The sequence below is a fragment of the Syzygium oleosum genome, unplaced genomic scaffold, assembly GCF_021117445.2.
Source record: "Syzygium oleosum isolate NSW1041296 unplaced genomic scaffold, Sole_v2.1 Sole_v2.16, whole genome shotgun sequence".
In the NCBI taxonomy this organism is placed as follows: Eukaryota; Viridiplantae; Streptophyta; class Magnoliopsida; order Myrtales; family Myrtaceae; genus Syzygium; species Syzygium oleosum.
Window position 1 is genome coordinate 2,519,217 of NW_026607500.1, and position 18,379 is coordinate 2,537,595.

Here is an 18,379-nt window from a genome sequence, read left to right on the forward strand (position 1 = left end):
GTGTACACGAATTTACGGAATAACATCCAAGTGTACTTACCTTGTTCGAGAGTGTTGCTGAGCTCAAACGAGCTATTTTGGCCACCAATGAACTCCGGAATGGCGCCAAATATAGCTCCCGATATCTACGTCACAAGGTAAGAAGATTGGCATAAGATTGCGATCTAAAGAAAGAGAAGTAAAATCAAGCTCAAAGTTGAACTCCGGTGGCTTTTCCGGTGAAAGCCGGCCACCACAACTTCGAGATGAGGTTAAGGATGATGATTGCAAGCCTTGGACCGCCTAGGAAGGACGCCGAAATGCCGGAATCGCCGGAATCACCGGCTGGACAGATCACCGGCTTGGCTGCCGGTGATGCAATCGAGATAGAGATGGAGCCGATCGGAGATGCTCCGGTTACCAGCAGCTATGCCCAGCCTTGCGACTGGCTCTAGGATGTCCGGGGGACTACTGGAGTGGCGGTGGTGCGCCAGAAATCGGCCGGCAAGTGGCCGGTGTGAGAAAGGAAAACTCACGGCCAAGAGAGGAGGAGGAAACGTGATTTAGAGAGAGAGGGAGAGAGAAGAGAGAGAAAACAGATCTGAAAATGGGAATCCTTCTAAAATTTTGGAGGGAAAAAAGCCTATATACTCCCCTTAACCTTGAATCCTAGCCCTTAGATTGATCTAATAGCCTAGAATGCATCCTTAGGGATTAAAAATATTCCTTAAGGACAAAGGATAGGTGACATGGCATTATGGATGTCCATGATCAATTCTGAATGAATGGCCATGATTAAATTGCTTACCCCTAATTAATTTGCTTAATCCTTAAGGAAGGGCATTTTAGTAATTTCACTTAAGGGCATTTTCGTAATTTTCAATTAAGGGCATTTTTTTCATTTTTGGGCTCAAAGGGATGTGGCCGGCCTTGGCTGGTCGGAATAGATCGCCGATCGCCAGATTTTTGACCGGAAAATAGCCAATCCGATCAGACCGGCTCAATTCGAATCAAACCGGGTTGAACCGGTTTGTCCCAAGTTTGGCCAGTTTGAACCGGTTCAATCCTTGGTTCCATTTGTTCCAATTTTGTACATTTTGATCTCTATCATGATTAGGAGACATAGTTCATGAAGCTGCCTTGCACCATTGATATGAACTAATCGTTTTAAGGAGATTTGGTTAGCTGTTGAATTTTCTGTCAATTTTATAAAAAACAAACAATTCAGCATATTAAAAATTATATAAACATTGGCTTGATCATTATTATATTAAAATTGGTGTCGCTATTATTTCTTTTTATATATATTTTTATTATAATAAAAAGTATCGCGTTATGTATATTACGTTATTTTTTAACATAAGGAACAATAAAAATCGATTGTGATGGAGCTCGTGATGAAGAAGCTGGCGTGGCCGCAATGCGGTAGATTTGGCTGTTGGTTATCCTCGGGGGTTGAAGGTTGACCTCCTTGAATTGTAGGCCTCCATTAATGGTGGAGGGAGTTGAAGGCTGTTCATAGGGGAAAAAAGGGTTTGCAACGAGAAGACCACCCTCCGTCACCTTGTCTTCTTCTTCTTTTGGTTATTAGTGTTATCACTCTCTTATCAGCCTTTGTGCTCCAGACTTATCAACGCATTCATGCTTTGCCGACGATGCAATGCGCCGGTCTTTTCTAAGGGCGATGTTGCTTTTGTTCGAGGCCTCTTTTAGGCGCTTTACCACGTATTTTCTCTGAAAACTGCAACAATATCGTTTGCATTGTTGGAGTGAGGTTTCGGATACTATTGGGAGATGCAGCTTGGGTTTGGCCTGCTGCAAGAAACTGATAAGATGGTTGATATCAAAGCTGCCATTTGCAAAATAACCTTTCAGAATCCTAGTGTTCTTGATCATGTTAGCTGGAAGCCTTTCTTCTGGTGTCTTTCTTCTGTTAAATCTGCCTGAGAGCTATCGAGACATGACCCTGTTGACGTAACCTGGACAAGATTAGTTGGGTTTGTCCAAATATTTCTAAGCATAGTTTTATGTCTTGGGTCACTGTCCGTAACAGGCTATACACAGAATCAAAAGGGTGAAGTGGGGGTATTCATGTCGTTCCTGATGCACCTAAGGGGGACTGGCGGACCCGTTATGCGACTAGACGAATCGGCGGGTTTGAAGTCAACGATATCAGATTGAGCTCAAATTTGGTTGGCTGAAGCGAAACGACGTGCTGATCAATACTCACAGCCTTTGGGTGTGATTAACGATGGATTTTCGCGATTCGAGATTGTTTAGATGGGTTTTTCTATTTTTTTAGTATTTTTTATGGGTTAATTTAGTAAAGGGTAGTTTCGTAATTTTACGTTTTGATGTTTCCTTATCCTAGTAGGGCTTGGTTTGGGGTTATATAAACTTGTTTTAGGGTTTCTTTTCAGCAGACTTGGATATTTTTGATTTGATAATCATATTTGGAGGACGAATTGTTCTTCTGTCGAATTTTCTTGTTCAGTCAATTTTTCTATCGCGCTTCGGCATCAATTGGTATCAGAGCACAGGTTGCTTGAATCAATGGCTGAACAGAATCGCGGTCGTGGACGGCGGGCTCGTGGTGGCCGAGGGCGTGGAGGCGTTCCTGAAGCAGACGACCAACCGCATCTAAGAGATCTGCGAGACGTAGAAATTGAAGAATAGAGAAGACGAATCCAGGATTTGGAGCGACAACTTGCGGAGGCGAGGTTGGGCGTTCAATCCGAAGAAGGAGCGGAATGTGAGGATTCATCCGATGATGAAGAGGAGGACGTAAACCCTTTCGGGGTTCTGAACCAGGGGCGGAATCGAGGAGTACGACCTGGAAATCAGCGTTCTTCACAAAATTTCGGAATGAAGATCGAGATTCCTGAGTTTAATGGTAAGGCTCATCCTGATGAGTTTATTGATTGGTTGCATACGATAGAACGGATTTTTGATCTTAAAGACCTAACTGAGGGGCAAAAAGTGAAGTTAGTGGCTATCAGGCTGCGAAAACATGCTTCGAATTGGTGGAAACACGTAAAAAAGCAGCGCGCTAGAGAGGGCAAGCCGAAGGTGGATCGCTGGGAGAAGATGAAAAAGTTATTGCAGAAAAAACTTTTGCCTACCCATTATAGGCAAGAGGCGTTTATCGAATATCATAACGTCAAGCAAGATGATAAAACAGTTGAGGAATTCACAGAAGAATTTGATCGCTTGCGGATGCGTTGTGATGTGGCAGAGGAAGACGAGCAGACGATTGCACGATATCTGGCAGGGCTGCGATATGAGATCTCTGATGTTGTCCAATTGCAGCAGTATTGGACATATGAGGATGTGTGCAGACTAGCCCTAAAGGTGGAGGGGCAGTTTAAAAGAAAAAGCAGTAAGTCCAAGTGGTCTAGCAGCGGTTCTAAGTGGACAGGCAGCAGTTCCAAGTGGTCAGATAAAGAGTCCCGGGGGAAAGTAGGGAGTTCTTCAGCTCCGGCAGCAGTTAAGGGCGCTGGTTCAAAATCTGCAACAAAAGGAGAGCAGGGTAGTGCTGGATCTAGCAGGGGAGGAGCTGCAAGCAAGCGATGTTTTAAGTGTCAAGGACTTGGGCATTTTGCTGCTGATTGTCCGAACCGACAGTTTGTGACACTTGTAGATAATCCAACTTTTGATGAAGACCCAATTTATGATAAATCTGAAGGCGAGCAAGCAGATGCAGATCCAGATCCGGAGGACATTGTCCATGCCGATTCTGGTGAGTCTTTAGTTGTGCGTCGGGTTTTAAATATTGTTGAGGTAGATGATGAATCGTGGCTCAGGCATAATATATTTCATACTAAGTGCACTAGTGGGGGAAAGGTGTGCAGTATGATCATTGATGGGGGAAGTTGTGAGAATGTAATATCTACCACTATGGTAGAAAAGTTGGGGTTGAAAACTGTCGAACATCCTCAGCCATATAAGCTGTCATGGCTTAGGAAGGGGAATGAGGTAAAAGTGAGCAAGAGGTGTTTAGTGCAGTTCTCGATTGGGAAGAAATATACTGATGAAGTGTGGGGTGACGTAGTTCCAATGGATGCTTGTCATATTCTGTTAGGGAGGCCTTGGCAGTTTGACAGAAAAACACAGCATGATGGATTCAAAAATACATACACCTTCAAGAAGGATGGCCGGACCATTACTCCGGGTCCTTCGATTTGAGAAAAGAAGGAAAAGTAATCGCTTTCCAAATCGAGTTCCGGGAGGAGGCGGTAAATGCCCCGGAGCTTTTTCTTTGTCGTAGTCGTGGAGCAGAATCTTGATAGTCCAGAAATTTCAACTCAAGTTCTGCCTATACTTGAGGAGTTTGCTGATGTCGTACCAGACGAATTGCCACCTGGATTGCCACCCATGAGGGACATTCAGCATTGTATAGATCTCGTTCCAGGAGCTACTATTCCTAATAAGGCAGCTTACAGAATGAATCCTAAGGAGCATGAGGAGATGCAGAGGCAAGTGCAGGAACTATTAGAAAAAGGTGCAATTCGAGAGAGCATGAGCCCTTGTGCAGTGCCAGCTTTGTTGGTTCCTAAGAAGGACGGGTCGTGGAGAATGTGCGTGGACAGCAGAGCTGTTAACAAGATCACGATCAGGTATCGCTTTCCTATTCCGAGGTTTGATGATTTAATTGATCAACTGCATGGAGCGACTATCTTTTCGAAGATAGACTTGAGGAGTGGATATCATCAGATTAGGGTGTGTCCTGGAGATGAGTGGAAGACCGCTTTTAAAACTCGAGATGGTCTGTATGAGTGGATGGTGATGCCTTTCGGGTTGTCTAACGCACCGAGCACCTTTATGAGATTGATGAATAAGGTGTTTCGTCCTTTTATTGGCTAGTTTGTCGTCGTATATTTCGATGATATTTTGGTTTATAGTGTATCGACTGATCAACACTTGCAGCATTTGAGAATGGTGTTCGAGACATTGAGGGAACAGAAATTATATGCTAATACCAAGAAGTGTCACTTCTTGACTGATCGTGTGACCTTTTTGGGCTATATAGTAACTAAGGAAGGCATTCATATGGACCCAGCTAAGAATGAGGCTATTACAAATTGGGAGATTCCGAAAAATATTCATGAGGTACGTAGCTTTCATGGGCTTGCGTCTTTTTATCGGAGATTTATTCGGGATTTCAGTACTATTATTGCACCTCTGACGGATTGTCTGAAAGGAAGTAAATTTTTGTGGACTAAGGAGGCAGAAGCTGCCTTTCAATTATTAAAGAAGAAGGTGACTGAAGCACCTGTTCTCGTGCTTCCTGATTTTAATGAGATTTTTGAGGTGCATTGTGATGCTTCAGGTGTTGGTATTGGGGGTGTCCTAAGTCAAAAATGTAAACCTGTGGCATTCTTTAGTGAGAAGTTGAATGAGGCGAAAAGGAAATATTCAACTTATGACAAAGAATTTTATGCTATTGTGAGGAGTTTGGAGCATTGGAGGCACTACCTTATTTTGAAAGAGTTTATTTTATTTTCTGATCATGAAACCTTGAAATATATCAATGGGCAACACAAATTGAATGCAAGGCATGCAAAGTGGGTGGAGTTCCTTCAAGTTTTCAGTTTTTCCATCAAGCATAAGGTAGGAGTGCTAAATAGTGTGGCAGATGCATTGAGCAAAAAACACTCTTTGCTGTCTACGATGCAGGTAAAAGTTCTAGGCTTTGACACTTTTAAAGATTTAAATGTTGATAATCCTCATTTTGGGGATATCTGGAGGAAGAGCAAAACGGAGCCTTTTCAGCAATTTCAGATCGTGAAGGGTTACCTATTTAAAGGTAACAGATTATGCATTCCTCAATGTTCTTTGAGGGAATCTATTATTATTGAGGGACATGCGGGCGGTTTAGCTGGGCACTTTGGCGTGGATAAGACGAAGGCCTTGTTGAGTGAACACTTTTATTGGCCTCGGATGGAGCGTGACGTGACACGTTTTATAGAGAGGTGCAGGGTATGTCATGTGGCAAAGACCAAGAGTACTAATGCAGGATTGTATATGCCTCTACCTGTTCCAGTTGCGCCGTGGGAGGATGTCAGTCTTGACTTTGTCTTGGGTTTACCAAGAATGCAACGGAGTAAGGAATCAATAATGGTGGTTGTTGATAGATTCTTGAAGATGGCCCACTTTGTCCCGTGTAGCAAGTCCTATGATGCTTCACAGGTTGCTCGATTATTTCTACGGGAAATTGTTAAGCTGCATGGAATTCCTAAGTCCATTACCTCAGATCGTGATGTGAAATTCGTGAGTCACTTCTGGCGCACTCTTTGGAGGTACATGGGTACAAGTTTGAAGTTTAGTTCATCTCATCATCCTCAGACTGATGGTCAAACAGAAGTTGTCAATCGAAGCTTAGGGAATTTGCTGCGGAGTTTGATTGGAGATAATCCGCGACAGTGGGACTTGGCATTGCCTCGGGCGGAATTTGCATATAACAGGTCAGAGAACCGAACTACTGGCAAGACTCCTTTTGAAGTGGTTTATGGGCGTAATCCAATTACTCCCTTAGATCTCACACCGATACCAGTTCTCAAGCAATTTAGTTCGGAAGCTGAAGAACATGCAAAGCATATCAAAGAGCTGCATTCCCAGGTCCATAATCAGATCAACAGGCAGAACATGAAGTATAAGCAACGCGTGGATATGCGCAGGAAAAGAGTTGTCTTCAAGGAAGGTGATCTAGTTTGGATTCACCTTAGGAAGGAACGATTTCCAGCGGGTAGGTTTGGCAAGCTTCAACTTAGAGCTGATGGACCTTTCAGAGTTTTGGAGCAAATTAGTGACAATGCTTACAAGATCGAATTGCCGGGTAAGTAAAATGTATCCGAAACTTTTAATGTAGCAGATTTGTCACCTTACTACCCTGAAGAGGAAGAAGATCCTGAGGAGATTGACGACAACAATGAAGGCGAAGCAGATTCGAGGACGAATCTTTCTTTAGCAGGGGAGGATGATGCACCTAAGGGGGACCGGCGGACTCGTTATGCGACTAGACGAATCGGCGGGTTTGAAGTCAACGATATCAGATTGAGCTCAAATTTGGTCGGCTGAAGCGAAACGACGTGCTGATCAATACTCAATGCCTTTGGCTATGACTAACGATGGATTTTCGCGATTCGAGATTGTTTAGATGGGTTTTTCTATTTTTTTAGTATTTTTTATGGGTTAATTTAGTAAAGGGTATTTTCGTAATTTTACGTTTTGATGTTTCCTAATCCTAGTAGGGCTTGGTTTGGGGTTATATAAACTTGTTTTAGGGTTTCTTTTCAGCAGACTTGGATATTTTTGATTTGATAATCATATTTGGAGGACGAATTGTTCTTCTGTCGAATTTTCTTGTTCAGTCAATTTTTCTATCGCGCTTTGGCATCAGTTCCTGTTTATGTACTTTGCAGCATGTGTTGCTAGCAAATCCAGGGACTATTTTTTTGAGGCAAAAGAACACTACAAGTGCCATAAGTTATGTACGGAGCTCACTTTGGTATCATAAGTTTTTTTTTATCACTTTAGTGCTAAAATTTTTGAAAAACGATCATTTAAGTGCCAACTTCGGTGCCGTACACATTTTTTTGCAGGAAATCCGACGTGGCATTTTTTTTATTAATTTCTGAAGCTGACGTGGCTCGTCGGAGATTGGCACTTAAGTGATCGTTTTTCAAAAATTTTAGCACTGAAGTGATCCAAAAAAAACTTTTGGCACTTAAGTAATCGTTTTTCCTCCGATTTGACACTTAAGTGAGCCGGCGAAAACTTTTGGCACTAAAGTGAGTGCCGTACACAAGTTATGACACTTATAGTGTCCTTTTGCCAATTTTTTGAGCTACTTTAGTATCTTGTTGAATCGAGCTTGAGCTCGTAAATTGACAAACTCACAAGCTTACTGAATCTTCTCTCTCTTTTTTCAGAAATATTTAATAAATGAGATATGGATACCCCAAATTCTACATCAGATGGGTGGAGAATTGTGATGTTATTTTGAAATCGGATCCATTTTAAATGGTCATCATCTTGTGTGGTTACATTCGGAATATTCTTTTTAGGGACTTGGCCCAAACCCGACCCGATGAGAGCGGAAAGTAGTGTTCTCAAATTTGGACAGGACTAGCTAGTTCAAACCGTAGAACAGGTCCATGATTTGGTCAGGACACCCAATCCGATGAGAGCGGAAAGCAGTGTTTTCAAACCCGAACCAAACCAGCCGATTCAAAAGGTAGAACTGGACAATGATTCGGTCTGGTTTTGGGGAAATAACTGGATTTTCAAGAGCTGCTCAAATCCAGCGAGAGCCCGATTGACTCGGTGTTCCACGGACAACGATTTGACCGGTTCTTTAGACATTATAAGAAAAACAATGTCAATCTTGCACGAGCAAGGATGGATCCTATGTAGACTTGAACAGAGTGTGCGTTCTCCACAGGGGGGACATCTCTTTATTGTTTAATATCTACAAGTTATCTTATTTATTATTTAAATAAGTGAACTTGCATAAGTAAGATGATGGGATCGACATCCTGACCTCCAAAATGTGAATACAGGGCCACCATCATCAGCTACGCGATGGATGCTTCTTAGGAAGATATTTTAGTTAATAAATCAAATTAATTGGAATGAAAAGTGCACAAATGGATTGAATTGATCGACCCACGAGCCGCTAGGTGTGCCGGTTTCAAAGCAATTACAAAAAGTGATCGCCGGAGCAAGAAGGCTCAAATAAGGTCTAGCTCTTGACAAATTCTTAGGACGGCGGAGGGGGACAAGAGTGAACTGAACCACGTATTAAATAAAGGGAACATCCCTGGGCGGTGAGGGTCGCACTCATTCAGACATCGGTGCTGTAAGTGGGAGTTTAAGTGGGAGAGTTTTAGACATATTTTGTCTCGCGGGGGATGAGCGAGGCCTCATGTTCGTAAGAAAGATTTGCATTCAAATGATCATAATCATGTAAGGTTACTCATAGAGGTTTGGCGCCGTAAAATGGGTGGGTTCTGTTACAAGATCACTCGAGAGAGAGACGGTGAGATACGAGCGATGACAATGGTGAGTGTGGTGATGGTGCTGGGTGAAAAGGCTGGAAGAGGCGATTCTAATACACATTAATTCTCGAGTCCCGTTGTTATTCGCTACAATCAAATGGCTTGTAGGTTGAATCATATCAATTTTTCAATCTCGGGTGTTAAGTTTGGAGGGTGGGAAGATGCAGGGCCATTTTCTATTTTGGAAATATAGGTTAAAAAGGTCATGTGACTTAATTTGCACTAATTTAACTTTAGGATGAGTCAAGATACTTGGTGGGAGCAAGTTTAAGATGCATCTCCAAATTTAAAAGGTCAAGATCTCCATTTCAAAACAGGTCAATACTACATCCCCTTCTTCTCCATGCTTTCTGTATTTGTCTATCTATTGACATAGAATATAGAGTATAGCCTATATATCTCTTAAGAAGCAACATCTCTGGTATAAACATGTAAGACCTAAGCAAAAACACGGAGGGGAAGACAGATTCATCTGCATACAGGGCTCCAAGGATGATGACGAGAGTGATGAAGATGACGACGATCCATCTCACCACCGTCCAACAGGAGACCTCCACACGTCTCGTTTGCACCAAGCCTGCACTGTTCTTTCGCCACCAACCCACCATTGTTTACAGCCGCCTTCTTCTTCCCCTCCACCATCTTCACAACACTTTGGAACACCAGAACGTCGCATGGGATTCTCAGGACGCCCGTCTGCTGAAACCCGAACTCCTCCTTGGCCTCTTGCAGCAAGAACCTGAACGCCGGGTGGCCCAAGTAGTGCGTCGGGATGACAAACCTCTCAAGCTCTTTGCCGATGCAGACCGCAAGGTAGCCTTTTGGGACAGCGTTGCTGTTGCCGCTGCTGTGCTGCTTTTTGTTGCTGCCCTTTTTGTCGTCCGATGATAAAGAAGAGATCGTTCTTTTGAGGAAGGTGATGCTCTTGTGAATGCCGCTGCAGTTCGGGCTCGTGGCAGCAGCACTTATGGCGGTTTTCGATGAGTTTGCAAAGTTTCTCCACTTCTTGAGGAGTTGCCAGAGTCGAACCACTTCGCTGATCTTATTGGACTTTTTAGGGGACTCCATGGCTTCCTCAAGAAGAAGAAGAAAGAAAGGGAGGAAGAAGAACAAGAAGAACAAGAAGAGGGGTTGCAGTATGCCCTAATCTAAGAAACTGGGCTCTTGCAGTTTATAGGAGTAGCGGATCTTGAGATTGAGAACGACAGATCGTAAAAAGTAAGCATTCACACGATAGCTTTAGCTTCGTGTCCAGGGTCGCGATCCAAGATAATACCTAATAGCAACACGATTTCCATTTCGTTGACCAGCTCGTGAAAGATTTTGTTTTGGACTATGCTTCGAAACAAATGATACGCGCTCCTTTATGCATTACTTTTCTCAAATCAAAATCAATCATCCAAAATTGAATTGGAATGCATATTTGGTACACGCTTTGACATGCTGTATAAAATTAAAACTTTTCTTCAGTTATATACGTACCAATAAAAAAGAAGAAGAGAAAAATACACATCAGAAGTTCCACCATGGACTAGTTCATAATGTGATGATAAACAAGACATTCACATAAGCATTTATTATCCCATCATTTTTTGTCTTAGTCTCGATTTATGTTTATTTAAACGAAATACCTAATTATTAATCGTCGAAACTCAATAAGGACGTTAGAGAGTATTGGTCGGACATACTAAATTCACCCATTTATTTATTTATTTTATTTTTTTGGTAAGGGTAAGGTATATATTACTTTCAAATCACCAAATACAAAGGAAAGCAAGAGACTAACCAAGTTCCAAAGGGACTATACAAATCCAAGGGAACACGGAAAGCTCAACCACAAACAGATAAAGGAAGCAAGGAAAAGCTATACAAAGGAAGGCCAAACCAGCCCAATTAAGAAAAAATGGAAGGTGATAGCCCCCAACTCCTTTGTAATCTCCTATTCAATGGCGTGTCTGCAATTCTTCCAAGGGTTGAAGCTTTATCCTTCACCACTTTGATCATATGATTGCGCATACCAGGGATGAAAATACTCTTGTTTCGGAAGATAGAGTTGTTTCTTTCAGTCCATATTATATGACAAAGGGCTCCAAGTGAGAACCTGGAGAGACGATGAGCAACAATACAAGTAGAGAGGGTCGTTGGGTATAATATGCAGAGTGTCTAGGTAATTTACTTCAATTATTACTAACCTACAAAAAGGAAAATATGTGTAGGTAGTACATCTCAATACATATATGAAGCTATTAATTCTTAACGTCATCCTCACTATATCCACAAGTTTAGTTGACTAAGATTCTTTTTTTTGGGTCGGATTAGTTGGCTAAGTTGACAAAATAACTATTTTATGCTTTCTTTGTGGAAGAGAACAAACATGAGGGGAGACAAAAATGGTGGGATCAAATTTTTGGGCCCCCTCGTGACATTTGCATTGCATCATCCTAAGGTCCATAATTCTCGAAATGATTCATCTGCGCGATACGGCATGACACACAATTAAACAAATTTGGGTTGGACATGAATGGGTTCGTGTCATGATATTATAAAAATCATGCTTCATGCTGGTTGACCCGCTTAACCCATTTAGTCATAAACTGACATGTTAACCGATCATTTGTTTGAACACGATCCAGACAGTTCGGCACTTGTATTAAAAGTGTCCTTATTGGATCAGACATGTTTGTATTATTTCCTTATTTCGACACGTTAGTCCCTACTGATTATTTGGTGGGTGACTTGTCATTTTCAAAACTTATTCTAATTAGCAATTGCATTTTCTCCCTTCATTCTTTCCTTTGTCAGAAGGACACTTTCACTTATTTATTCCTCTCGTTCTGTTTTCTTCCTTTGCCATTTCCATCTTCACACTAGGAAAAAAGAATGGCTCAAATTTTTTTTTAGTACGTCGCGACTTAAGATTGAGATGATCAGAACTAGATATGTTTTATATTGAATTGTACGACTGACTAGATTTGTTTACTGCTGTGATCTTGCATGCATGGTTACTGACGCGGAAGGTACTTTGAACGGTCAAGGATCTCGTACCAATCAATTGTACTTTTTAAACTCCTCACTTGAGTATTCATTAATTGTATTTTAATTAAGATTAGGAATTAGATCCAGTTGTCTTGGTTGTTGCGAATGAACTATAAAGTATTAGGACACTAACACAATAATTAAATGTGGCTCATTTGCTGAACTTTAGTAAAAACTCATGCCGAGATAAGATAATCCAAGCATTCATGACGTTATGACTAATAGGGAAGCATGAATAATAGAAACGATTTGAGCAAGAAATAAATTGCATAAATAAAACTTGAACACATCAGATTTACGAGATTCGGCAGTGTGTTTACTCCATCTTTTGAATTACGTCCGCGGCAACTTCCTGCTCAATTAAAAGAGAGCCATCAACGGACCGTATTCCATTATCAAACAAAAGAAGACATCCATGCGGTGTTAACCAAATAGTAGACAGAAACATGACTCTTTATGCAATGCATAAAGAGTCATGTTTCTGTCTACTATTTGGTTAACACCGCATGGATGTCTTCTTTTGTTTGATAATGGAATACGGTCCGTTGATGGAAGTTGCCGCGGACGTAATTCAAAAAAGAGTAATGAGATAGTTCCACTCGGTAAAGATGATATTATAATTACTCAATCACACTTACTCACAATTGCTTTCTAATCTTAGATCAAATCCGAATCACGAGAATCAATCATCAAAATGGAGTTTTCTTACACTCTCAACTCTCTTGAATGACGTCTCTCAACACTTCTGCTTCTCTCGTAAATTTTACATATGTTGTACATATATTAAGCGCACTCACTATATACTAGAGACCAAACTCTATAACATAATATTATTATGCAAAAAGCCCTCTTTTGACGTCCACACGGACTTTAACTTCACTAAGGAAAAAGTGTTGTAAGAAATTAAATCTCCTTTTTTTGCATCACTCCAATCATGTCAGCAAAAGTTAAATTCAAACATTCCTGATATGGACGGGATTTCTTTACAATTCAATTGTGAGTCGGACTTTGACTCAATTGAGACTAACTTTGAGACATAATCAACAAGTTTCCACCTTGACGAGAAGTCCAACTTCATTTTCATCAATCGTTGTCTCTCTCTCTCTCGAGCTCTCTGGGTTCCTCCCCCGCGGCAGGCGCTGGCCTTGTTTGAACGGTATTAGAACTTGGTCAATATATAGAATAGGCTTGTCAACATCTGCTGAATTATCCGTCGAGTGCACATTCTCAATGGAGGCGGCTCCTTGTCACACAAAAGCACAAATAAAGTGGTACCTGACATCAATATGCTTCTTCAACTCGCGAGACATCCAAATTTTAATCGAATATATGTCACTTTGATTGTCGCAGTATATAACAATCTTCTCTTGTAGCAATCCCAGATCATTGGGCAAATCTTCGAGTCAAATAGCCTTCTTGATTGCCTCGATTGACACCATATAGTCAGTTTTAGTAGTTAACAAAGCAACTACCAACTTTAATTGCGCTTCCTAACTAACAGCACTACCCGTGAAAACCTCTATCTATCCAAGTAACCGGAAAATTTTGAGTCCACATAACCTATTACACCTCTTGAAGCCTGTCTCTTCCCTAAGTCAAACCGACATTCGTATTTGCCCTCAAAAACCTCACAATCCATTGCATAGCTTCCCAGTGTTTCTTTTTAGGATTATTCTTATACCAATTCACAACACTAATAACATGCGAAATATCTAGCCATGTGCAAATTATAACATACATAATACTACCAACAACGCTAGCATAGGGAACATGACATATATTCCATCTCTTCCTTTGACTGTAGGGTAAGATCGGTTGAATGCTTGAAGTGCGCAGCTAGCGAAGTAGTCACCAGTCCTGCGCTCTCAATACTAAATTGCCTCAGCACTGTATGATTGTAATCACCTTGTAATTGCCAATGCATCCCTACAGAAGTAACTCCATCTTCTTTCCCGTAGCACCAATCTACTATTGGGCCTTTACACCCAACACCGCATTTGGATATTAGAGTGGGTCCTGGGTCTCCTCTTAAGTAGACAATGCATAAGTAACACTATTATGAGTAGCATAATCTGCATAACCATACCTTTGTTGTTCTCTGATCTCTCTGCGTTCTTTGCTCGTCAATATGGAATACAACGTCTCTGTGAGCTCGATCTCCCCGCCAATACTCCAGGTTGACTCGTGCCTTCATTGGCACTTGGCTCGATGTCATCACTACTTGCGCGTGTTACCCACTGAGCCTCCTCCTCAAGTTCCACCTGTCTCTCGACTCATTTATTAGTCTATACTGCCTGAGTCTCCTTGCTATAAGTCCGAATGGATGTACTCGATTGTATTCTTGGTCCTATGAACCACCGTGCTGAACTGCACTCTGTGTTGCTTGGTGTTTACACCAAAAAATGGCCAACTTGTCGACATGATTCGTTTGTGCCAAAAATCATCAAGGGACACATGGCGAAGACTTGAGGTAACGTGGAAGCAAATATCATCAAGTTGCCAACATAAGGGACACATGTCAGAGACATGTGTCATGTGTATATATTTACACCCAAAAATGACCAATTTTTGGGTATTATTGACAAGACTGGTCACGACTTCATCTTGTCGATGACTTCGACGAAATTGCTGTTCAGCGCTAGTTCGGGAAAATGGTCATAACTTCTTCGAGACAGATCAGATTGACCTGATTCCAAAGCCAAAAGAACGAAGACTCCTGGATCTACAACTTTTATGTTTCGAGTTTACTCAGAAAATCACTGTAGAGTTTTCGACATTAAGAGGAAGTCGACGGTTGTGACTGGTTGGAGATGCAGAAAGAAGAAGTAACTGTCAATATAGTGGAGTCAAAGCAACCGCCAACGTAGTGGAGTAAAAAAAAACCGTCAAGGTAGTGGATTCAACGTAACTGTTGGAAACCACTCAGGAGCATACATGCGTATTTTGAGAGAACAGTTACTTGGAACCATGATTATGAGAAAGTTATCACTTGTGGATAAGATTGTGAGACAGTTATCTTGAAAGCAGAATCATGGCATCACATGGACATGAAGACAAGATTTTCGGAATGAAAGAACATGGGCACAACTGTTGAAAATTGCTAAGGAGCAGTTACCACACGACCATTATAAATATCACCGGCCATCTACCGGAGAGAGGAACCCGATAAAATCAAACAACATGTTATCTTTCAATTATCTTTACTTTCATGTACCGCACTTTTTCTTTCCTTAGCTGTAGCTTTCCGATTCGCATCGTCGATTAAATTCCGGCATGTATCTCTATCCCGAGTGTTGCGTCGTCGATTAAATTCCGGCGTTACATCTTTGTGTACGTGTGCGGCTGTATTTTCAAGCTTTGTCGTCGATTAAATTTCGGCACGGTTTGTACATATAGTCCGGTTCGAAGTTCGGAGTAAAAGTTCGCCGTTTTTCCTTGTCTCCCTGGATATTTCCTGTCCGGAGTCGCCACGGAACCCGGTCTCCTCACATTAAGAACCGAAGAACGACTTTCGGTGAATTATATTTCGCCGCGGGAGCATTTTCTGGTGAAACATAATTTTGGCACGCCCGGTGGGACCATTGTGGTTGATTTGAGGAGATACGTTGCCGAGAGCAAGGAAACAAGTTGATCCCCATTACGCTAGTGGTAACAACTCATCACCACAACGTGAAAATGACAAATTGGGATGTTCTGAGTCATCAACTGCATAACCGGTAGCAGAACAAGAGCAAGGTGAAGATGTTGACAATCCAAGACAACTCACTGATGAGCAGAGAATGCAATTACAGCTAGATCCTATGATGTTTGCTTCTATGAGGAGGATTCTCTACGAACAACAGAAGGAAACGATTAACCATATGATAAAATGCGTCATCGATGTGATAAAGCCCATAATTGTCAACACCTTCCAAGAGGTCATGCACGGGCTTGGAACATCAAGTGGTTCAATTGAAGTGCAGGCGAGTCTGGATAATCCTACTCAAGTGATCCATAGTCAAGATCCTCAACAGGTTGAGGTAATACTAGACCAAACGGTGCCACGCATGGAACATGATCCGGTAAATACGAGAGCCGTATACAGAAACCATATCCAGAGTGGATGGACGCGGTACCATATCCAAGAGGTTTTGAAATTCCTGATTTCAACCTTCTTTTCTGGCGAAGATGATCAATCGACAGTGGAACATGTTAGTCGGTTCGATGCACAATGCGGTGATGCATCTCATGCTGATTGTTGGAAGTTAAGGCTATTTCCCTTGTCATTATCTAAGACAGCCTTCACGTGGTATACATTTTTACTGGCTAATTCTATACATTCATAGGAGCAAATGGAGACAAAATTCCATAGCCAGTTCTACAGGTTAGTTCCCAATGTGTCTATTGCTGATTTGGCTGATATTAAGCAGTATAATTATGAATCAGTCGAGCAGTTCATTTCTAGATTCAAGAGAGCTAGAAATAGATGTCTTACTTCACTCCCAGAGAAAGAATTTACAAATTTGGCTTTCAATAGATTGAGCTTCAATTTTAGAGAAAAATTTGAAGGCCAAAATTTTGCCGATTTATTCCAATTGGCAACGAGAGTGTCTCAATATGAGCAATTACTTAAGGACGGAGATAGAGGGCCACATGAAGACTTTACTGACGACGTGTCTTTCGAGAAAAAAATATGAGCCATATGAGAATATGAAATTTGGCCAAAAAAAAAATTCATATTTGCCGATGACAAGGGGGCATATGATGACTCTTGCTTACCTAATTTAAAACAATCGAATGATTGATAATCATTCCATTCTTTTAAAGGAGGCATATGTTTACACCAAAAAATGGCCAACTTGTCGACATGGTTCGTTTGTGCCAAAGATCATTGTGACATCCTGCAAATTGATCCATTGGGATTTATGAAATACTGGATTTTATGAATGTACTCGTAGTTAGTTCTCGCCCGGAACTGATCATCCCTGGGATACTAACCATTAGGGAAATGCTAATGGGGGATTTAAATTCGTACGACAAAGAGAAAATTCGATCGTGAATTGATTTTCGACCATAAAATCGCCAAGGTGATATTTGGAGCCACTGTTGGCCGATCTGAGGGTAACTAGGAGTCAGTTTGCCACTGTCATAGTAGTGGATCGCGGGTGATTTCGCTCGACCACGAAATGAATTGACGAGCGATCCTCAACCTATACCAAACGATCGTGCCTCTCGGATCTAGTGATTGATCCTCGCGATTTAAATGACAACCGAAATCGTCACGAACCGAACGAACTTGCACGTGACTCGATTTATTATCAGTCATGGGTCGAATATGCGAATTTCCCCAGCGAGCCACCCGTTAGTTTGAGAAACGTTCGAGTTGCGTTTAATAAAATTTAATTATATAATTGAGCCCAAATTGGACATCGGAAATTAGGAAGTCACAACGGGACGTTAGGACGACGTTGCGGTTGGAACGTGTAATTTTGGATTGTCTCGTTTCCTTCAGAAAAATTCGATTTCGGCAAGAAAATGGAAAAGTGACCATTTTACCCTTGGAAGGTTATAAAGGGCAAGTTTTAAGACAGAGGGGCATTTTGGTCATTTTGCCCTAACTTTTTGGTTGGACAATTTTGCCCATGGAATTTTATGAAATTCCCAAATTGCCCTTGGATATTTTTTGAAAAGATTCGATCTAAGCCGTTGATTCCAAGATAAGATCAAATCTCGGCCGTTGATTAAAAAGATTAGAGAGGGGCAAGATGGTAAATTGCCAATTTGGGTCAAAATTGCATTATTTGAGTCCAAGACCTCTCTCTCTCCTCATTTCCTCTCTCTCTCATCTCACGGCACCTCTCTCTCTCTCACCCACCGAACCAGCCCCCTCCCCTCACCGTGCCACCACCGTCCCCCTCTCCCTCTCCAGTGAGTGAGCCGCGGCAAGGAGGCCATCGCCGCCGCTCGCCGCCGCCGCTCGCCGCTCGCCGCCAAGTGCCGTCGCCACCGCCGAGCCGCGCCTATCGTCGCCCCGTTCCACTCTAGCCGAGTTAGTCTAGAGTTCGACAAGTCGCAATCTAACCCTTGCCTAGGATATCGGGTATTATCGGACTCGTTTAGACGCGGTTTAGGGTAGTTTAGGGGTTGATTAGGGTGTTGATCGTGGTTGTTGGTGGCTGATCATGGCTGTTGGTGGCTGTTGCGTGTTGGATTAGACGTTTGGGAATGAGTTTTGGCGGTTCAAATTCGGTAGAAATCAATTCGGGATTGAATCCTTGAGGTTGGTGTGATTCTCGGATTCGCGGTTACTGTACCTGTTCGGTTTA

General features: G+C 41.9%; 1 protein-coding gene across 1 annotated transcript; it reads right to left on the reverse strand.

Moving 5' to 3' along the window:
- Nucleotides 1–9,357: 9,357 nt before the first annotated feature.
- On the reverse strand, nucleotides 9,358–10,155 carry LOC115669521 (auxin-responsive protein SAUR72-like). Its single transcript, XM_030590717.2, has one exon. It carries the CDS (start codon nucleotides 10,104–10,106, stop codon nucleotides 9,507–9,509), a length of 600 nt encoding a protein of 199 aa, XP_030446577.2. The 5' UTR covers nucleotides 10,107–10,155; the 3' UTR covers nucleotides 9,358–9,506.
- Nucleotides 10,156–18,379: the final 8,224 nt, after the last annotated feature.